Below are 23,157 nucleotides of genomic sequence, written 5' to 3' on the forward strand. Positions count from 1 at the left end.
TAAGCAAATTGAGATGATCTATTCAACAATTATGTGAATGGATATTAAACAGCGGCCTGACTTGTGTCTTTATACCCAAGGACCAGAAGCTCAAGAGGCAGCAGGAACAAGAGGCAAGTGAGCGAAAGTTGCCTACCTCTCTCTGGTTTCTCCAACCAGGCCTGTGAAATAATGGATGAGAATACGATGGCAGTCTGTGTCCAACAGACACCTGCTGAAGAGGAGGACAGGGTGCAGAAGGAAGGAGAGGGGGACAGGGAGGGTGGTTGGATGTGGACCCCCTAATGGATCAGGCAGGTACCCCTAATGGACTAGCAGGTACCCCAGAGGTGTGAGAGGAGCAGGACGAATAGATGTGTTGTGGAATGATGCCCTTTCTCTTTCCTTTTCAAATGCTGTTTTTGAACACAGCATGTAAAAACTAAAATGTGTGGAGGCTCAAATAATGGGAATGGTACAGAAAAGGTCTCAGGACAGCAGCGGGCTGACTTCACACAATGAAGAGTTGTAGGAGCAATGGAAGATGTATCTACACAGAGTTTAATTATGGTTCTTCAGTGGTATAGGCTGTATGTTGAATAAATGCTAGTAGTGGCCTACAGTATTAGGTAAATGGTTACTTTTTGTGCCTGTGATTTTGACAAAATTATACTTTCTTAATCAATTAAACATCCCATCGCATTATATTTTATATAATTTTCCAGTATCTCCGCTAATGTCTGGGCTGATATGACAGTTGTCATGTCACACAATCAGATATTTAGAAAATTTAAATAACAGTACTACTTGAAATGAGATACAGCATTTGCGAATTTCTTCCATAGTTTGTTTGCACTTCATTTATAATCCACATTTATTTAGCTATAGCCTAATGTCTAGTATATATTATATTATGTATATTTATGAGAGTTGGGTTGTTCCTGATGAGCACTCCTTCAAAACAGGTGTTCCAGAGATGGTTTATAAGGTTGCTGTGTGCTTTGATTGGTTGTCCTCGGTCTAAAACTATTCAGAACACGGGATTGTACTGCCCTCTTGTGATGAGTAGGGATATGACAGAATAAGTAGGACGGGCAGCGCACGGACACGCATGCGGTAGCGGATCGGCTCGCGATATTCTGTACATACCGCTTTGACGTAACCACGCGGAAAGGCGGGGTACCGTCGCTTCCGCGCGCGACCGACCGCATTCTCAAGTCAAGATGGACGAAAAGTTGATATTGTCAGTTTTTAATTTTCCTGAGCTGTATAATACAACTTTGCCAGATTACCGCAATGGTGAGACAAGATCCCTTGCTTGGCGGAGAATCAGCGCGTTGACAGCTCTTCCAGGTAAACTATGGTGTTTCTACAAATCATCAAGTTGCGTTGATGCAAATGTTTGAGCTAATCTTAGCGAGCTAGCTAGTTTGAAGCAATCTGACTTGTTTGTCGAAATGGGGCAAGTTTAGAAATTATGGCGTTTGTTGTATTTTATACATTTTTATCACGTGAATAGCATCTGTATACGGTGAGTTTTAATGGCACATCGCCGCAAGAACCGCGTGAATCATATTACGTCAATGGGGAGGCAGACGAATTCGTGAGCGCAGCGGCGCAGACTGTAGACACCGCGGCACGAGGGGAAAAATGTTCCGTTCCCCACCCGCGCAATGAGCCACGAGTAGATTGGCATCGCATCTTCCACGCATTAATGAAATTAACTAACAAATGCCATCAAATGGAGAACACTGCACTTACTTTTTTTTTTTATTACCGACCAACTCAATGGTAGAGCCTCACATTTACAGTTTATAAGTAGGAACCCGATTAGGTTCCATGTGAGGGAGTTATTTATTACACGCTGGCCGGGGTTGGCTCGGACAATGGCCGGTCACATCATCATGCGAAAGCGGGGTCGCCTTGGTCATGTTTTCAACAGGGTACATGGTCCAGAAACATATTTTCCATCAAATGTTTTCGTTTTCGTTGGCAGATACAGCGTTTTTATCCAAAGCAATAACTTTTGCACGGGAAAACACAATCCTATTTACTCACGTCCATTTTTTTTGCCGACTTTACGGTCGGACAGAGCGAGGCACGTACCCCAAACCTGGGAGGCAGCCCTGACGCCCCGGTGAGATTAATCGAACCCCCTCATTGGGATGGAGAGATGTGTTCAATCACCTGAATGCTCCCGTTTTTTTCTGACGCATTGGCCAAAAATACATTTTTAATCATACTAGCTACTTGTAAATATTTGTTTCCATCCATTTAGTCAAATATTCTCCATGTTTAGCTAGTTCAATATGAAATGCATCAAATTAAGTCTTGAGTATGATGAATCCATATTGCATAATTGATATCATTGATTTATCCCTTTTAGCTGAAGAGTGCAAAAGGAAATGGAAGAATCTAAGAGACCGATACTTCAAGGAAGTACGACAGGAGAAAAGGAGTAAGGAGGAGACAGGGGAGCGCACCACCAGTCGATGGAAATACAGACAACTTCTGAACTTTCTTCAACCATTCATTAAACCTAGAAATGGCAATGCAGACCATGACAACCAGGAAACCCCTGATACAATCAATAAAAGCACACAGAGTGATATCAAACCTGTCAAAACACTCAACACAGCCCTGGTAAACGACATGAAAACCCCTACAACCCAGGTTGGGACCATGTCGCAGCTAGCCTTTGTGACCCAGCTGTCCCCAGCGCAACAAGGCACCCAGATGGCCCAGCTGGCTTTCCTGGCCAAGCTACCACCAGGTGCCCAAATATCCCCAGCGCCCCAGCCATCCTCAGCTCCCCAGCTATCAACATACACAACCAGGAAGAGGCCTCAGACAAGACAAGAGTCCCCTGCTTCACCATGTTCCTCAAGCACTCCTGCCAAGCTCTCCACAAAGAACAGGAGGCTGCTGGCCAAAGAGAAAGATCACAGATCAGATTCCATGATCCCTAACCGACAGTGTGACGAGGATGAGATGTTTCTTCTCAGCTTCGTTCCTGCCTTGAAGAGGCTAGCCCCACAAAAAAGATGTGAGACCAAAATTAAGATCCAACAGATAATGTATGAGGCAGAGTTTAGTGTATTGACTGTCAAAGACCCACTGGTGACAGTGTCCAATGAACTGCCAGAGCCCATGCCTCAAGAAGACCAAGGGCCAGAGTCACAAGAAGAGCCAGAGACATAACTCATTCATTTTTGTAGGGTCTACAGGGGTTGTTCTCAGTGGAAGTTCTATTGTTTCTTTGGACCTAAAGTATTTTTTTGTTAAATATATTTCTCTCCTAAAACATGAAGAGCCAAGTTATTCATCTGTTTTTAGAATAATCACATTTTGTGGTATCATATTGAGAGATACTTTTATATTTTTCACAAGAGTTGATTAACAACCAAATCAATTATTTTAATAGATCTTAAAGCATTTTCTGTTTTGAATGCAAGTTAACCCAATTGAAAATACAATGGGCTGTTATGTTTCTTTGAATGGCATTAAATGGTTGCAGCCTGATTAGAGAAACATTGACTACCCATACGAAGGTGTTTGTTTAAAGTTCTCTCAGTAGGATATGAAGCAAACAGTCTATTACAGATGCTTATGCTATTTTAATAATCCATTTTTTATATTCAACTTTTTATTACAGTGAGAAAGTGAAGTAAAAATTGATTAGTGAGGGAGCACATCAAATAACAGCTTCTGTTACTAATGACATTCATCTTGATAGTTGTCAGGTTGAAGAAATCAAAATCTTTTACACATCCCCCCCAAGTTCTTTATTATATATGCATTAGAATTCTACATTTCCATTTGTACTAAATAAGTCTTACTAGTGGCAGACAATGACTATCATTCAACCAAAAATATCTCCTTTAAATTGTAAGCTTATTTTCTGAAACGTGAGAAATAGTTAGCAAAATAGCTCCTATGGCAACTGAGGACATACCAGTTAATATCATTCAATAACTTAAACCCATATCAATACTGCTCCTTTGGACTATTCCCTTGCTGACACCACACAATGTCCTACTTACTGTATTGTTAATATGGCTGCATACTGGTAATGTTACTCAAAAGACTTTTAAATTGTTGACACGCCTATCGCCAATTATACACCTCTTCCCGACTTGATATTCAGTTCAGAAACAGGACATACTGCTCATAATCTACATCCATACAAAAAATATCCGATACCTTACATTTACTGATTTGCCATTTTTTCTTTTAAAATCTGGTTCTATTGCCAGCCAAGGAAACTTTGTCATTAAAAAACACACCATTGATGGAAATGAAGAGGTAGGGCAATTTTAAGACTTCTGTAGGATTCATAGTACAGATGTAATCAAACAGTTTAATCTCAATTACTGAAAATAAACCAACGGCAAATTCAGAGGACAATACTTAGAATGTGGATAAGTACAAAATCAAGCAAGTATCTGGAAACAGAGTATTAAGAACTGTCCAAATTGAGCCTTAGTCCTGGCCGCCCAGACATTTATGTGATTAGTAGCCAAAACACAATCACCAGAGCCACAATTAGAAAGAGTTGGGACAAGAACTGTTCATCCATGTGCTGGGGGGTCCCAGGGGCAGCTGTGTGGGGTAACCAGAGGAGAATGGATCAACACTTTTCAAGGTAGAGGGGGCCATTCACAATACATTTTTGATGAAACATTGGTACAATACACAATGCTCAACCTACACAGCTAAAGTACCTGGGTGTGGTCTTCCATCATTGATGTTAAAAGCTGTAGAGAAAATGCCAAATGGAAAGGCACCAATGCCAAAAGACATCTGGAATCCTCCGTCTCCAAAGCCGAACCCCTGAAATCCCTGTGATGGGAAGAGAACCTTACAATAACATTGCACCAACCCAGGGTTATAACATGACTATTCCATATGTACAAAAAACTTGACTTTAACAGGTGTTTCGAGGGAGAGATGTGACGCAATCGCTAGTGCTATAAGTTTCGTCATTCTCAAGGGGTCAAATAGAGCTCTTCAGGCAGCGCTTAATAGGTCCCAGTGAGAAAGTTAATTATGCTAATGAATTCAGCTATGTGCGGGTTCACTACAGCATCCCGTGTCATAGTTTCATCATGAATGGGTAGTGCAATACAGCAGCCAACATTGCAAACACAAGTGATACACAGTAGAACTATCTGTATTGAGCTTTGCTAACATCCTTGCTAAATAATTGTGCACAGTCTGAAAAGTGAGAGTAATGGCTTGGTGATAGTGGTTGTATTACACAGTACTTACACGATTTTCTGGCTCTGGCCTCTGTCCTTGTGGTCGAGGAGGCGTTCGCTCCCTAACAATGAGAGACAAGTTGTTGACAACAGTAGTTTGGGATGTGGAATTCAGAGTAAATAACTGAGGATTGTATGCAAACTGAGCTCCCTGCTTTCATGTTGAGTACACCAACCCACCGTGGGTCCTGCTGGCCTGTGCTTCCCCTGCCATATAGTGGGATGACTTTGTCTCGACTGATGCCTGCCTTGCACACTGGACACACTTGTCTGTTAGGTCTGGTCTCTAACCACTGCATAAACATGGGGGGTTAAGATTGCATGATATATTCAGAGTAGCAGTAAAACATCCATTGGTAAAGGGTCAGGTGGCAGCTGATGACAGTGGTTGTGTAAAATAAATGACGTATCAATTGACTTACCTGATGTAAACAGGGCCAACTAGGTGATACAAGGAATGTAAAGGATGGGAGAGAGAATATATATTAAATTACTATATTGAATTATGTGCACAATACCCTCTCCTGAGTACCAGATAAGGAATAATGTCCCTCAATCAATCACAAATACAGAACAGTCTCACAAGAGGGTGTTTACCAAAAGAGATGCCCACACAGACTGATCACCGCATCCTTGGAGGTGTCCAGGCAGATGTTGCATTCGAAGGTGCTGTCCTGATTGCCACCCTCCCCAGCAGCAGTCGAGCTGCTGGGGTTCTCAGTGGCTGGTGGAGGGGCAGGACTAGCCATTGTTTCCGCAGATCAGGAGGTAAATTGGGGTGATGTATCTAGCCGCCCCCTTGCTTGTAGATTAATATGTGTAAATTAATCCAAACAGATGAGAATCGAGATATGCCAAAGTAAAATTTGCGTTATGATTTACACTAAATGTTGCTTAACAATGCTCCAATGGCGTTAGAAAAGTTACCACATTAACTAACGTAGCAGCTAGATCCAGTACGCTAACGTTGCGCGTTTCTAGAATAAATGTTGCTACTAGTTTAGCGAGCGATCGGCGTAACATCAAATCACATAATTGACTACCTCCTTGCGTTTTTCAAACAAATCTTCGGTGTCGTGGGTACAGATATCTAGATAGAAAGCCACCTATTCGTTCAAGTTACCAAGTTAAATTCAAGTTTCAGCTGATATCATCACTATAGTTAGCATCCAGAAGTTGTTTGGTGATTACTTGTGTATCTGCTGCTACGCCGATTGGTTACCAATGGCCGTGTTCGTGAGGCTCAAACCCGCAATGTATCATGGGTAAATTGTGTCTGACTGATTTACAAATAATATTAATTTCCTACATTGTAGTTTATTTCCCACCTCAATTAGAATGTGGCAAAAGCGATTACATGATAGGATAAATATGATTAAAGATGACCAATTCAGAAATCGCTCCGGCATTTCCTAGTTGCTAAAATTCGAATAGTTCGTCTAATTTCAGTTTGTGACAAAACAAGCAAGTATAGTGTAGAGAATACTTGTACCATCTAAACCGCTGTGAATGATCATTTCCATAACCCCAAATATTATATTTTCAACTGTTTGAAGCTGGTGAACAAAACGTAAAAACGGGAAACACAGATCTATCATTCAGACTTGCTTTCAATGAGAATGACAGATTTATAACTCACATTTCCATGTGAATTTTGTCAGATCCCCAAAAAGATACATAAAGCAGGGAGTTCAATGGTAAATCTCCTAAACTGTGTTTTTGGCCGTTAACAAGGCGACCCAAAAACACCAAAGGTGGCTGTGTTCGAGAGCATCAAAATGACTGCAGGGAGGCTGCCAATGGACTAATCTACAAAACACCTTGCATCATAAATAAAGACTAATTATCATTGGTAGATCAGTCCGTCACATTTGACCCATGATACATTGCGGTTTTGATCCTCTCGAACAACCGAGGTATAATAAGAACTGGAGACTGCATCCAAGATGTTTTGGGGGAGTTTTTATTTATTTTATTTTATGCATTACACTAACATTGTACAAAACAATGTACAGATATCACACATAACAAAAACAATACAAATAATAAATAAATCCAGAGAGACACAAAAAAAAGTATATTATGCTATAGATAAGTTACATTTTGACATACTGTAGACACTTCTTTAATACTTTGGTATTTATATAGTTTTGTTGTGTTATATAACATTTTAAATAAATTAGGAAATGTTTTAAAATATCACAATTGGTAATGCTCATAGGTTTATTTTATTTGTTTTATTTCACCTTTATTTAACCAGGTAGGCTAGTTGAGAACAAGTTCTCATTTGCAACTGTGACCTGGCCAAAATAAAGCAAAGCAGTTCGACACATACAACAACACAGAGTTACACATGGAATAAACAAACATACAATTAATAATACAGTAGAAAAATCTATATACAGCATGTATAAATGAGGTAGTATAAGAGACTTAAGGCAATAAATAGGCCATGGTGGCAAAGTAATTACAATACAGCAATTAAACACTGGAATGGTAGATGTGGTAGATGTGCAGAAGATGAATGTGCAAGTAGAGATACTGGGGTGCAAAGGAGTAAGATAAATAAATAAATACAGTATGGGGATGAGGTAGATTGGATGGGCTATTTACAGATGGGCTATGTACAGGTGCAGTGATCTGTGTGCTGCTCCGGCAGCTGGTGCTTAAAGCTAGTGAGGGAGGTAAGAGTCTCCAGCTTCAGAGATTTTTGCAGTTCGTTCCAGTCATTGGCAGCAGAGAACTGGAAGGAGAGGCGGCCAAAGGAAGAATTGGCTTTGGGGGTGACCAGTGAGATATACCTGCTGGAGCGCGTGCTACGGGTGGGTGCTGCTATGGTGATCAGTGAGCTGAGATAAGGCGGGGCTTTACCTAGCAGAGACTTGTAGATGACTTGGAGCCAGTTGGTTTGGCGACGAGTATGAAGCGAGTTTACTGATTTTATCACTAATATTATTTTCATATTCGTCCAAAATATTTCACTATGCAAACATTCACAAAATAAATGCTATATAGTCTCATTTTCCAATTCACAAAAGCCACATTCCTCTTCAACATTAATTCAATATTTCGAAATCTGTGAAGGGTCTTGTAAGAGACTTCTCTTACTTTATCAGTTATCAAATATTTATGTGGATTAGTCCACTCACATTGCCATTTCACATCAAGATTCCCATTGAAAAATAGCAGCAGTGGTAAGCTTCCTGTTAATAATTTCTCAGACTAAATTGTTGTTAAATTTCTGATGTAATGTATTGATGCATTTCTACACTATCACTGTAATTTAGTGCATGTAATGAAACGCTTGATCGATCCTTCAGTAAAGTAAGGATTCTATTGGGATTAGCTTTCATTCAAATGTAATATTCCTTACACAACATAACAAAGTAATATTTGGCTAATAATTCATTGTAAGTATAAGGACTACCCTTATCATTTATAAGTTCATTAACCACAAATATGTTATTTGCAAACCAATTATGGATAAATATGGTTTTATTTCTATATGGTTTTATTTATTTTTAATTTCTATCTAATATCACCGTTTTTCCAAATAAAACATTTGTGTGGAGAGAAGTTGTGCTTGTATAACAAGGACCAGCACATTAGATCTTGTTTATGAAATGTTGCAAATTTTACAGGAAGTTTACGCACAGCATAAGGGCATTGGAGTAAAAAATGAAGCCACCCAATTTTCTGGAGAAAAAAAGTGGTATTATATTCCAAAGACTGTAAGGTTTTTTGAGATACCTCTAAATACAATTCACTTTTGCAGTCGGTTAAACAGTCTTAAAATCTAAAACATTAAGACCACCATCACAAATCTTGTTGGTAATATCCTACCTGATCTTGTGTGTCTTCTTTTTCCAAATGAAATTGAATAATAATTTGTGGAGAGTGGTACATGTAGACTGTGAATCTCTAAAGATGTAAAAAGATAAGATTCTCGAGATAAACCCTTTGCCTTTGACAGACTCTATCATGAAGAGATAAATCTCTTGCCAACCATGAATAACATTTATTTTTTATAAATTCAATTAAGGAATTTACATAAATGTATTTCATTTCATTAGTATTTCGGGTCATTTTGACACCTTAGTAGGTTACAACATCTTTGACAGAAATCTCACATATTCTAGGACTCACTGCATCTTTAAGTGCAAAAATGTACATTTTGCAATATTCAATACCAAACCTGACACTTCAGAGAAAAGCTCTACTTTTGTAGGGCTACTGGAACCTGATTTTAATTTATAAAAAAACAGGGTTGTATTGTCAGCTAACTGGGAAATCTTCACCTCATTATCACACACAACAATTCCTTCAAAATGACATTTGGTGACCATTGAATAAATAATTTTTGATACTAATAGGAATAAAAATGGTGATGCTGAACAGCACAGAATATCAAATATCAATATCAAATCTAGGTGATATCAGAATATCCAATCTAGGTGAGGATCCACGGGAAAGTTTAACATAACTATTACCACCATTATAAAGAGTTTTAATAGTGTTGATAAAAAAGACCACATTTTAAATAGTGCAATGCATCAAAAATAAACTCATGACTAACAGTATCAAATGCTTTTTTGAAATCCCAAAATAGAATAACAGGATTGTCATCTAATACAGTGCATTCAGGAAGTGTTCAGACGCCTTCCCTTTTCCCACATGTTGTTATGTTACAGCCTTATTCTAAAATTGATTAAATAAAACAATTTCCTCCTCAATCGACACACAATACCCCATCATGACATTTTTGCAAATATATATTTAAAATATAAAACAGAAATAACTTATTTACATAAGTTTTCAGACCCTTTGCTATGAGACTCGAAATTGAGCTCAGGTGCATCCTGTTTCCATTGATCATCCTTGAGATGTTTCTACAACTTGATTGGAGTCCACCTTTGGTAAACACAATTGATATATAAGGTCCCACAGTTGACAGTGCATCTCAGAGCAAAAACCAAGCCATGAGGTCAAAATAATTGTCCATAGAGCTCCGAGACAGGATTGTGTAGAGGCAGAGATCTGGGGAAGGGTAACGAAAACATTTCTGCAGCATTGAAGGTCCCAAAGAACACGGTGCCCTCCACTCTTAAATGGAAGAAGTTTGGAACCACCAAGACTCTTCCTAGAGCTGGCCGCCAGGTCAAACTGAGCAATCAGAAGAAGGGCCTTGGTCAGGGAGGTGGTCACTCTGATGGTTACTCTGACAAAGCTCCAGAGTTCCTCCCACCTCCTCTGTGGAGATGGGAGAACCTTCTAGAAGGACCAATCAGGCCTTTATGGTAGTGTGGCCAGACGGAAGCCACTCCTCAGTAAAAGGCACCTAAAGGACTCTCATACCATGAGAAATAAGATTCTCTGGTCTGATGAAACCAAGATTGAACTCTCTGGCCTAAATGCCAAGCGTCATGTCTGGAAGAAACATGGCACAGCATCCCCACAGCATGATGCTGCCAACACCATGCTTCACTGTAGGGATGTTTTTTAGCGGCAAGGACTGGGAGATCGAGGGAAAGATAAACAGAGCAAAGTACAGAAAGATCATTGATGAAAACCTGCTCCAGAGCGCTCAGGACCTCAGACAGAGGCAAAGGTTGACCTTCAAACAGAAAAATGACCCTAAGCACACAGCCAAGACAACGCAGGAGTGACTTCGGGACAAGTCTCTGAATGTCCTTGAGTGGCCCAGCCAGAGCCCGGACTTGAACTCAATCAAACATCTATTGAGAGACCTGAAAATAGCTGTGCAGCGATGCTCCCCATCCAACCTGACAGAGTTTGAGAGGATCGGCAGAGAAGAATGGGAGAAACTCCCCAAATGGGGTATAGTGTGTAGATTGATGACAGAAAAAAACACAATTTAATACCTTTTAGATTAAGGATGTAACGTTACAAAATTTGGAAAAAGTCAAGGGGTCTGAATACTTTCCGAATGCACTGTACATACAAATGCTCAGACCACACATTGAAAGCATAACATTACAGCAAGACCTGTGCTCAAATAGCCTCTCAATATTTGTCTTTGTCAAACGTGAGAGTTTACCTTAAGCACTTTTACATAAAAACATGAAAAATAAAAGACTCACCTTCTGTGTTAGTGTGAAGTGACAGCATCTATAATAGCCTACTGAGAGTGTTCCCTCAGTTTACACCCTTGCCTTTTGACCAATGGCTCACTTTCTTTCTTTCTTTCTTTCTTTCTTTCTTTCTTTCTTTCTTTATATGAGCTATAATTAAAACGTGACCAATGTCACTCTCCTGTGTTAACCTCAGGAAATTAAATACACCTGCAAGGTTAGTTTGTTTTGTGTGTATCTTTAGATTTGCTGACATGAAAGGTAACGGTCTCCTACCTCGAAAATGTACTCTCCACTGTCACATAACTCATAACACATACAACGTTCTTTTGTTTTTCTAACACAATATCATTCCTTATGGTTAATTAGCTACTACCCTGTGTTTGCCTTTAGGGCTCATGCCTAACCTTTAGATATATTTGCTGAATATTGCTACACTAAAAATGTGATATATTTGAATATTATATAAAACTCCATGCACTTTTCTGTCATTCACTGGGATCAGTCCAAAAGCTCCTCCTCCCACACTGTCATGCGCATGATAAGGGTATTCGCTCGCACTCTTCCAGACTGCGTCATTTCAGACAAACAGCGAACATGGCGGGTCTAGTTGCAAAGAAGTGTATCACCCCGCTTGTTGTGATTAGAAGGATCACTTCCCCGGAATATACGGTCCAAGCCGCCTACCACAAGAAGGTAAAATAACCTGTATAGCTAGCTATGTTTGATGTCTGATAAATTAAACCACGTGTCCCTGTTTAGGTCGTAAACTGGTTAGATGTGAATTCCTTGCAAGCTTGTTTTGACAACGAACCTAAACTAACGTTAGCTAGTTGCTATAAGTACATTTGGCACTGATTATCTAGTTATGTATTTGTTTCTCTGAGTATCTAGATGAAATATATTTTAAAGTAGAGGTCGAAGTAGCTAGCTAAGTTAACAACATGCGTCACATGCCTTGACTAGTTCTATAGCGTACATCTAGCTAGCTAACATGTTAGATAATGTTCTGGCAGAAAAATAGTATTTTTAGAAAATCTAATTTTAATCTCCAGCTCTGTCTCGGTCGATGCAGGTTTTACTGATGTAGCTAGTTATACCTGAAGGTTAATCTGTTTCTTCCTAAACTGTTTTAGCTAATTCCTCAAATTAGCTGTTTGGTAACACTAACGTCAGTTACGCTACAGGTTTCAGTCAAATCTCTGAAGCAGCATAGCGGTAGCACCAGTGTACTACCTGCGATGGCAATACGCAGTTTCATTGATTCTGCATTTTTCTACAGAACGTGTGAAATAAGATCATATTTCCACAGTAACTCTCGGTTTTTGTTGAACCTGTATTATATGCATGTGTTAAAGAACACAATAACCTATTAATTATGCCATCTATTTGGTGGAATTGTCCATTTGGATTTAGGCTAACATTTCATCACTCATTCTGAACATGTATGAATGTCTTGTAAGCCATCTTTGGCCAAAAAGAACATGAGCTTGGTAATTTAAGGCTGCTCCCACAGTTATGAGATTTAGGCTAGTCAATAAAACAACCGTTGTCACTACCAACTGGCCACTAACAAACTCACAAAATATTTAGGCTCTTTAGACACACAGCATTTTTCAATAATGCAGAGAATGACCTGCATCACGGTGATTACGTCTGGGGGAGGGAGGTTGCAGCAGGAAGTGCTACTGTTGTGGAGTCCTGTCCTAATCTGTTTATTTTAATTTCCCTTACATAATATTTAAACTACCCATTGCATAACGGGAGTGCAAGAGCCCTCTCAGCCTTGAGCCTGCTTTTTTGGGAGACAGTTGGAATTAATTTAAGGATGATATTATGTGAATGTTTGTAGCTATGCGCAGGGAATATTACCTAGATGGGGTCATTTATAAACTTGAGTTAAGTAATAAAATGTTTTTGTCTCCTTGTTGCCATGTTTAGGTAGTGGACCATTATGAGAACCCAAGGAATGTTGGCTCCCTGGACAAGACTTCCAAGAATGTGGGGACAGGCTTGGTGGGAGCCCCAGCTTGTGGAGATGTGATGAAGCTTCAGGTATGTTGGTCCTCTGTCCTCATTACTTCCTGTCTTCCTCTGCTGGCCTTGGATTTTGAATGAGGTCACAATGTCTTGGTTGTGTTCCAAAGAAGCAGATAACACAGATGGGACTTAGCAAGAAGCAGCATGCTCTATTTATTAAGTTATAAAGTGTATGTATTTTGTAATGTTACGGCATTGTTTATTCAATTATGTGGACAAAAGACAGTTGCATAAAGTGACTAATCTCCTATCTACAGATTGAGGTGGACGATCAGGGGAAGATTGTGGATGCCAGGTTCAAGACGTTTGGCTGTGGCTCAGCCATTGCCTCCAGCTCCCTGGTAACAGAGTGGGTGAAGGGCAAATCCGTGAGTGAACATTCTGCATCCATGACACTTCCTCTGCTTCCCGTGTTACTGTTCTGTTGCTCTGTATTCAATTTCTCAATTCAACAGTCATTTCCACCACACTGTTGTTTTTTCCTTTCATTACATGGTTGGATCAAGTTTATTTCTTGGTTGGTGAAATGTTTCCCTCTTTTTGGCTTTCAGATTAATGAAGCACTGACAATAAAGAACACTGACATTGCCAAAGAGCTCAGTCTTCCACCTGTCAAACTTCACTGCTCCAGTAAGCTCTTATTTCAGTCTGATATATAATACTGTTCTGCCCTGTCTAACATGCTGAATTTCTAAACCATACATGCCCTTTTAATCTATTTTACAACCATGTGAAATTTTTGCCCCTTTCTCCAGTGCTGGCAGAGGATGCCATCAGAGCTGCTCTGAATGACTACCGTCTCAAACAGCAGGATGGCAAGATTGAGGCTGTCAAAGCCAGCAACTAAGGGAGGACTCTCTCTCGTAGTCCTGGACACCCTTGTCCTGCACCCTACTGCCAAGGAGACACTCAAATGTAGTCCTGGCTCCCCACTCCTCCATCCTTCTATATATGGGGCATCCTAAATGAGCCCAGGTTATGTCCACCCATACAACGTACATAGACAACAGTATACACACCAGGCCCCTGTGGCATTCTGTGGTTTCCCAGTCTACTCTGTAGCCTGTCACGTTAACGCACAATTTAAGGGCACTGATCGGGTGATTGGTACAAAGTAAGCCTTATTTTCAGGAGTGAGAAATGCAAAGTGAGCCGAGACAAGTTTGCTTTGTCTTTATTCACTTTATTTTGTCATGATTTTGTCATGGTTTGGGGGTGTTTTCCATTGGGAAATGATTATGGATGCTGTGGTGAAGTATTGAATAAGATTTCTAAAGGTGTCCCATCAACACCCATGTAGCACAAATGTTTTGAAGGCTATGAGGAAATGCAGTGCAGGAGATATAAAATGACAGCAACTGTTAAGGTATCTATTTGGATTATTTTGTCACATTTCATACTTCCTGGTTGTAATATGCAAATTAATAAAGTACGGCGTGTACGTAGTATGTTATGTCTTTCTTTTTTGTCATGCAAGGTCTCTATAATCCGGTTAAGGTATTGTCTTGTGTTTCTCAGCAGTGTGCAGACAACCAGAAATTAGAGCAATGCTTGTATTCTCCACTAGATGGCATCGTTGGCATACTTTATCCGGAGCCATGTAAATACATTGACTTCATCCATAAATGCAGATCATGGTTCTGCTTTTATCAAATACCAAACACGACACATTTTAGAATCTCTTTACTGTCTTCACAATTTCTACCATATTCAACCAAAGAACACTGAAAATAAAGAAAGCTGCACCTCTACAACCATTTTTATGTGTCTATGTTTTCAACCACACTACACACACACGACTAACCAGCCTGAATTGTAATGTCACAGTACGAGTAGAGTAGACTGCTATGTTTGATGCTTTCCCAAGTTCTTTCACAGGTCCTGGTTCTGCAGCAGAGCAACAGTTGTCACTTAATGGATCATTTCGGAGTTGCTACATCTACTTTTGGATTCTGCACTATGTAGAAATTGCTCTGCCATTTCCTGGTTGCTGAAATTGTAAGTTTTCCTAATTTCACTTTGTGACAAAAGCAAGTGTAGTGTAGAGAATCATTGTAACATCTAAACTGCTGTGAAATACGTTTCACGTAAGCAAAAATATTGTTTGAAGCTGTTGTACAAAACCGAAAGTCAAAGCCTCTAAAACTAACTTAAGAACGGGAAGCATAGAACAGATCTGACGCTTTTTAGACTTGCTTTCAATGAGAATGACAAGTAATTTCTGTGAATTTGCTCAGGTTGCCCAAAAAGTTACATATTACAGCTTTAATGAATGATGCATATATATATAGCCATTGATTCTTGATGAATAGAACTTATAAATGCTTCATGAGCCTAGTTCAACTGTTGCGCCCCATCAAACCCCAAAATATACACTTGTTTAACTCCCAATGTTTGTAAATGTAAACATACTGTATAGCTTCAAAACATGGTTAAAACAATCAATTTGAGCTTATGGATGTCCAGTCCTCGTATCCATAGCTCTGTCTATGACTGAGTGGCTCTATTTCTCTCAGCTCTTTACCAAAACCAATGGTGGGGTGACAGCTTTTTGAACTCCAGATTGGCCCTTTAATGGAAGTGTTTCAAGAGACAGGATAAACATTTGACTAACTACACACAGGTTTTATAATGTAAATATACCTCCCTTAAAGTTGGAGACATACTGTCTGAGTTCAAGTTGTGGCAGATGCTGCACCATGAGGTGCTCATGGTGAACTTAACCTTTGTCTAAACATTAGACTGTTACCATGGCTACTCAGTCGCTGTAAAAAAAAATATGCAATAGTCTCTACAAGCTTGATAATGCTTCTATGTAGATATTTTGTATCAGATTATCTCTGACATAAGGACAAAATCGGTGGACAAGTAAAGTAAATTTAAATAAAGTGTGTTCAACATTCTGACTTGTAATGGGACTGTTCGGGAATGCTGAACCTACATGTTAGAGAGGAGTGTGTAAGTATTTAATTCTGGGATTCTAAAATAGGCTAACTTGCCCTGTACTTATCCATATTTGTTCTTCAAGAAAAAGAAACCTCAAATTGCCTTGAAAATGATCTCTAACCTAGGATTAACACCTCACTAACCTACCAAAGAATGGAAGAGGGAGAAAAACAAGATGCAGCACCATTACTTTGGCCATTGTACAAATACAAATAAAAACAACACAAACATCAAACAAGACAGCATATATAGGGGTGTATGGTCAGGTTTCATAGTGTTAACCCTTTAGGGAGACACATTGAAAGATGGCAGGTTACATAGTGTTGTACTTTTAGGGAGACACATTGAAAGATGGCAGGTTACATAGTGTTGTACTTTTAGGGAGACACATTGAAAGATGGCAGGTTACATAGTGTTAACCCTTTAGGGAGACACATTGAAAGATGGCAGGTTTCATAGTGTTAACCCTTTAGGGAGACACATTGAAAGATGGCAGGTTACATAGTGTTAACCCTTTAGGGAGACACATTGAAAGATGGCAGGTTTCATAGTGTTAACCCTTTAGGGAGACACATTGAAAGATGGCAGGTTACATAGTGTTAACCCTTTAGGGAGACACATTGAAAGATGGCAGGTTACATAGTGTTGTACTTTTAGGGAGACACATTGAAAGATGGCAGGTTACATAGTGTTGTACTTTTAGGGAGACACATTGAAAGATGGCAGGTTACATAGTGTTGTTCTTTTAGGGAGACACATTGAAAGATGGCAGGTTACATAGTGTTGTTCTTTTAGGGAGACACATTGAAAGATGGCAGGTTACATAGTGTTAACCCTTTAGGGAGACACATTGAAAGATGGCAGGTTACATAGTGTTGTTCTTTTAGGGAGACACATTGAAAGATGGCAGGTTACATAGTGTTAAACCTTTAGGGAGACACATTGAAAGATGGCAGGTTACATAGTGTTAAACCTTTAGGGAGACACATTGAAAGATGGCAGGTTACATAGTGTTAAACCTTTAGGGAGACACATTGAAAGATGGCAGGTTGAAAGACAGGTTAGTGTTAAACCTTTAGGGAGACACATTGAAAGATGGCAGGTTACATAGTGTTAAACCTTTAGGGAGACACATTGAAAGATGGCAGGTTACATAGTGTTAAACCTTTAGGGAGACACATTGAAAGATGGCAGGTTACATAGTGTTAAACCTTTAGGGAGACACATTGAAAGATGGCAGGTTACATAGTGTTAAACCTTTAGGGAGACACATTGAAAGATGGCAGGTTACATAGTGTTAACCCTTTAGGGAGACACATTGAAAGATGGCAGGTTTCATAGTGTTAACCCTTTAGGGAGACACATTGAAAGATGGCAGGTTACATAGTGTTGTACTTTTAGGGAGACACATTGAAAGATGGCTACTGGGAAACAGAAGTAAATCAAGTATATGATTACATATAACTGAACATACATAATTTGGTAAATCCAAAGAGCAGTAAACAAAGCTGACAGGTTTGCCTTAAAGATTGTCACTCATGCAAAATTGGTCCAAACCATTGAGATCAAACATAGTGTCGAGAGCATAGCAAAAGTGCTGTTTTCTCTCCAGTGATCAACGGAATAGACAGTGTGACAGTGGAGTCCTCTTGCCTGTCCTTTTCCTGCTGAGCCTGTGAGTGCCCTTGGCCAGATGGAGACTCAGCTCATGTGAATGACTCATCATCCTTTTTTAGGCCTGTCTGTTCCGGAAGGATTTCTGACTGCTCAGGGCAGCTGCTATGTTGGGCTTCATTGACTGAGAGCTGGCATACCTCCTCCTCACTCAGCTCTGGTGGATTTGATGGCTGATTGTCTTTCTCTATTATTTCTCCCACAGCCTGAACATTCACCTCATGACTTTTCTCTGCTGCTGCAGATATCTGTGTGGGGTCTTTTCCCTCTTGCTCTCCCAGGGGAGGCTTGGAGAGAGTACGGAGGTTCTTGGCTGCCTTCATGATGTCATGATGGAGATCCTTGCTGGAGTCGACTGGCTCAGCCTACTGCCGGTTGGAGGGTTTCTCTGGCAACTCGTTGAAAAGCTTGGTACCTCCGGTCTTGTCCCTCTGGTCCACGTACATCTTAGAGGGGAAGGACGAGGGGTAGTAGGCATTGATCTTTCGTTTGCGGCTCATGATGCAAGCACAGCAGAGGATGAGGAAGATAGTGATGAAGAGTGTGAAGAAAACTAGGATGAGGAACAGGTTATCCTGCAGGAAGTGAACCATTTGGCTGAGCAAGAAGTGCTCTACGTGGGTGTAGCCATGTGAGGTGGTTGAGGACTCCGAGGCAGGGCCACTGGTGGCAGGTGGGGAAGGCGTGTCAATGAGGCTGTCTAGCTCCTCCCCCTCTGCACTTCCCTCCAATGAAATGTTGAAAGGGAGGGGTGTGGCTAGACTGGGGCTGCTGGACCACAGCGTCACCAACAGACCAATCAGATTAAGTGCCATGAGGAACGTCATCTCCTATAGGACCTGCAGAAAACAAAACAAGAACATACAGTGTCAGTGTGGCTGTTGTCAAATTGCATTTCCACTGTTATTAAATTGCACAGATTTCGATCGACAGGTGTTTCGATTCATATAGCTGTTCTTGTGTCTAACATTGACAGCTGACATCTAGAGTTTTTTTGTGAGTGTTGCACAATACATTGTAAAGGCTTCACTCATCAACAATGAATGAAAATGCCTTCTGAGTCATTTCTATTCTTGATAGAATGTCTATAGCTGTAGATGGCATTTTAAGACCCAGATAGCAGCTGAGAGCTGATGAAAGGCAGGCAGAATTTAAGGTCTGAATTCCAATCATAGCATGTCACACACAGGCACACACACAATGCACACATGACTTGCACACACACACACAGACATATGCACACAAAGGCCTGAATTCAATCCGTTTTGCCTTAACCCACAGTAACCACAAACTGTAAAGCAGATCATTGTTTTTTTTTTTTTTTTTTTTTTTTTTTAAGTCGATCTCGGAGGTGTAACTGCGTTGGAGCTGTCAAATCGGTGAGCAGCTCCTTTTCATGCTGGTTCCCGGAAATACATCATGACCCTCTTATTTCCCTGAAATTAAATGTTGCTTAACGCAATAAACTAAACAGCGCTGCACAGTGTATGGTAACAATAAAAGGAAGGACCTCCTTTTAATTTCACAATGACAGAGAATAGCCAAACTTTAAACTAACTGAACATTGCAGATAGAAATGTCATTAATAGAGCTGTCATGAATCCTTACTCAACATGTCAGAGAGGCAGGTCTGCTCCACACAATATATTTATATCTGAACATTCCACATTTGTGCCCTGCTGAATGTGGTCCAGGAGTTGACTGCTGGCCTGGTCCTTCTAAATCATCCCAGCCGACCCACTCCTTCCCCCCATTTTTCCACTCCATCTGTGTGCAAGTTGGGCCACATGAACCATTGCACTCTTCAGGAAAGGGGGGGGGGGGGGGGGGGGGAGTTCCTTTATAATGTATCACCCATTCACTTGGTGGGTGTTGGGTCAGTAACCAAATGGTTGCTGGATCGAATCTGAGCTGACAAGGTAAAAATGAGCAAGGCAGTTAACCCACTGTTCCCGGGCGTGGATGTCGATGAAGGCAGACCCCCGCACCTCTCTGATTCAGAGGAATGCATTCAGTTGTACAACTGACTGGGTATCCCCCTTTCCCTCAGTGTATACTTTCACACACATTCACGGATGCGTGCACACACATAATGGTTACAGAGGAATTAGTCCCTATGGAAGTGTTCAAGATACCATTTGATGGAGATTACCAGACATTTTTGAACAGTCCTATATTTAGCACAGCCATTGTGTCGAATATCAATGGCATACAAACATTTTAAAATGATTGAATAATGCAAGACTTAGTCCGACTTCAAATTATACCTTCTTTCAAAAATAAAATCTCTGTTCACCACACATTTATCTGAACAAACTCATTCAAATATGGGAAACCCATTCGGATTCAGAGAACCTATTGGAGAACTCTATTGAACAATCCTGATTCCCTGCTGGTGAGCTGCTAGCCTGGAGACATAAGTCATGATGCTGTCACGGTAGCTAAACTGCACTGCAATCATGTGAGGTAATATCTGTCCACTAAAGTTAACTCATATTTGATAAGAATGTAATTTCTCTTTTGGAAATAAACCCTATGGGGTAAAATGTACACTAAAGAAAGAAGAATAAAATAAAGTGAATAAATGAAGGTGTCTGTACTCACCATCCACAGAAGTGGTCACACACAGAAAAGGCTCCTCTAGAACTGTGGATGCTTTAGAATTTGAGGGAAATGGATGGGGTAATGAACTGAGAGGATGAGAAAACGTGCCTGACTCACCTCCTCCAACAGTAATTCTACAGTTTCAGATTTCAGACTGGAGGTTTCTCTGATCGGCACAGAAAAAAATAAAACGTAAAGTTCTTTGCCATCGGGACAAATCCCTCCTTCCCCCTCTCCTCTCCTTTCCTCCCCTCCTCCCTCTCTGGCTGCCTTGCTTCCCAGAAAAGGACTGGGCTCCTTGACTCCACACAGATTGTTCTTGTTAGGCAGTATTCTAATGTGATGGGGGGGCAGGGCCTAGGGGCTCGGATCAACTCGGCTCTCCGGTCCCTGTTCTGGATGCTCAAGGCCAGAGTCAACACTGCAGCAGGCTGGCTGAGCTCAGAGTGAGGAGACAATCACCACTCTGGGTTTTAACTGGGGAATAGACAGAGACTCGACTAACCACAGACATTTTATTGGATAAATTGTTTGTCACTTGGCTTGCCCCCTCTGTCTTCTTACATGCACTTAACCCCCTGAAACATTTTGGGCCTCCTTAACAGTAACTCTGTCAAGGCCTTTCGGAATTTATTGAATTCACTTGCACTTACTCTGTCACATACCTTACTCTGTCACATACTGTACCTTATTCACTCTCCCATATTATACACATTCTACTCACCGAAGCTATACTTTTAGGTTCTAGATAGGGGCTATCTATATCTAGAACCTATAACGGTTCTTTGGCTGTTCCCATAAGAGAACCCTTTGAAAAACCATTGTTGATTACAAGTAGAAAGAACACTTTTGGTTACACTTTTCACAGAGGGTTCTACATGGAACCCAAAATGGTTCTACCTGGAACCAAAAAGGGTTATCCTATGCTGACAGCCAAAGAACCCTTTTGGAACCCTTTTTTCCAAGAGTATAGTGACGATCCCAAGTGGTTATAGTTATGGCTAAAGTTATTTTGGACCCGACGCTGTACCTCTGACACCCTGATGACTTACAGCAGACCAGCCACTTTAACAGACATGCAGCTCCACAGTGTGATTGTCTCTCACAGGAAGGGGTCCATTTTTTCTGTGTGGACATACCACCCATTACAGCCCAGGAAGAGGGTAGGGGGGTTGGGGCACGTGCCAAGGACCTTGCCAAAAACAATGAGCAGGGTGTTCTATTGATGGAATCGTTCTCAAAACAAGGGTCTGGGCGTACTGCCAAATTGCAGATATTACAGTGAGGATTTCTTCCAGGTGTTCAATCAATCACTTACATGAACACAGAAATTGGTAATTACAAAAGCACAAACATGGCCTCCCGAGTGGCAGTGGCAGAGCCTGGTTCGAGTCCAGTTCGCAGCCCGCCGCGACCGGGAGACCCATGGGGCGTCGTCCGGGTTAGGTGAGGGTTTGGCCAGCCGGGATGTCCTTGTCCCATCATGCTCTAGCAACTCTTGTGGTGGACTGGGAGCATGCACGCTGACATGGTCGCCAGGTGTACGGTGTTTCTTCCGACACATTGGTGCGGCTGGCTTCTGGGTGAAACGGGCATTGTGTCAAGAAGCAGCTTGGCTGGGTTATGTTTCGGAGGATGCACGGCTCTTGACCTTCACCTCTTGTGAGTCCATATGGGAGTTGCAGTGATGGGACAAGACTGTAACTACCAATTGGATACCATGAAATTATGGTTGAAAAAGGGGTAAAAAGAAAAGCACAAACATAAAAATGGCCATTACAATAGTTAAACATGCTCAATGTGTAGCCACAATTGAGAGAGAAAGAGCTAGCAAGCAAGAGCTAGCAAGCAAGCAAGTGTGTGTGTGTGTGTGTGTGTGTGTGTGTGTGTGTGTGTGTGTGTGTGTGTGTGTGTGTGTGTGTGTGTGTGTGTGTGTGTGTGTGTGTGTGTGTGTGTGTGTGTGTGTGTGTGTGTGTGTGTGTGTGTGTGTGTGTGTGTGTGTGTGTGTGTGTGTGTGTGTGTGTGTGTGTGTGTGTGTGTGTGTGTGTTCATGTTAATAGAGTAAACACAGCTACAGCTCAGAATGTTTGAGATGATTCATCAAGACTGGCCAACCTTTATTTGGTCATAATGATAGTGAGGTGGTTACGGAGTACATACTCTAGTCTAGTCTCTGGTCTATGATTCCATTTGTCTTATATGCTCTGTCTACATCCCTCAGAGTCAGCTTTCCCTGGCATGAACATTTGATTCCAGTTTTATAATATACACCCTGTTTGTATGAAGCATGTGGACTAAGATGTAAATCTCTGCCCCTGCAAAGAATTAACTTTGGTATTGATGCCAGAAAGGGGCCTTGAATGCATGTAAAAAAAATAAACCAGCCTTTTATTTGGTCTGCTTGCTTGTGTTATCTACTTATTATGAGTACATAGTAAAACAAAGGGAAATATTGGCGCATATTACAAACCATAGGGCATAGTTTTATAGTGACAAATCTAGAGGGTTCATGTTTGAAAAACGGAAATGTCATCGGACTTGAATCACCACAGACACAGTCA

General features: G+C 40.8%; 3 protein-coding genes, 1 long non-coding RNA gene and 1 pseudogene across 5 annotated transcripts; 3 read left to right on the top strand and 2 right to left on the bottom strand.

Annotated features, from left to right (window-relative positions):
• The first annotated feature begins 1,095 nt into the window (after positions 1–1,095).
• On the top strand, positions 1,096–3,521 carry LOC115105825 (uncharacterized). The gene is made up of 2 exons (XM_029628238.2): positions 1,096–1,332; positions 2,366–3,521. Exons 1-2 carry the CDS (start codon positions 1,203–1,205, stop codon positions 3,178–3,180), a joined length of 945 nt encoding a protein of 314 aa, XP_029484098.1. The 5' UTR covers positions 1,096–1,202; the 3' UTR covers positions 3,181–3,521.
• Positions 3,522–3,740: 219 nt separating this feature from the next.
• On the bottom strand, positions 3,741–6,996 carry LOC115105826 (E3 ubiquitin-protein ligase RNF185-like). 2 transcript variants are annotated; one of them, XM_029628239.2, is made up of 7 exons: positions 6,880–6,996; positions 5,838–6,042; positions 5,663–5,681; positions 5,421–5,533; positions 5,251–5,302; positions 4,704–4,821; positions 3,741–4,581 (listed from the first exon to the last, which is right to left on the bottom strand). In XM_029628239.2, the coding sequence occupies exons 2-7, from the start codon at positions 5,987–5,989 to the stop codon at positions 4,484–4,486; spliced, it is 552 nt and encodes a 183-aa protein (XP_029484099.2). In that variant the 5' UTR covers positions 5,990–6,042; positions 6,880–6,996; the 3' UTR covers positions 3,741–4,483. The 2 variants fall into 2 exon arrangements, with proteins under 2 accessions (XP_029484099.2, XP_064863528.1); XM_065007456.1 differs by lacking the exon at positions 6,880–6,996 and having other exon boundaries at positions 5,838–6,868.
• A 4,900-nt stretch (positions 6,997–11,896) lies between these two features.
• LOC135563827 (iron-sulfur cluster assembly scaffold protein IscU-like) lies at positions 11,897–14,820 on the top strand. The gene is made up of 5 exons (XM_065007457.1): positions 11,897–12,028; positions 13,274–13,387; positions 13,630–13,740; positions 13,924–14,002; positions 14,128–14,820. Exons 1-5 carry the CDS (start codon positions 11,930–11,932, stop codon positions 14,217–14,219), a joined length of 495 nt encoding a protein of 164 aa, XP_064863529.1. The 5' UTR covers positions 11,897–11,929; the 3' UTR covers positions 14,220–14,820.
• A 330-nt stretch (positions 14,821–15,150) lies between these two features.
• LOC115105828 (uncharacterized) lies at positions 15,151–18,922 on the top strand. Its single transcript, XR_003859931.1, has 2 exons — positions 15,151–15,370; positions 18,198–18,922. It is a non-coding gene; the product is annotated as an uncharacterized LOC115105828 (long non-coding RNA).
• LOC115105827 (transmembrane protein 119-like) lies at positions 15,623–18,819 on the bottom strand (annotated as a pseudogene).
• Positions 18,923–23,157: the final 4,235 nt, after the last annotated feature.

Source organism: Oncorhynchus nerka, linkage group LG22 (genome assembly GCF_034236695.1).
Source record: "Oncorhynchus nerka isolate Pitt River linkage group LG22, Oner_Uvic_2.0, whole genome shotgun sequence".
NCBI lineage: Eukaryota > Metazoa > Chordata > Actinopteri > Salmoniformes > Salmonidae > Oncorhynchus > Oncorhynchus nerka.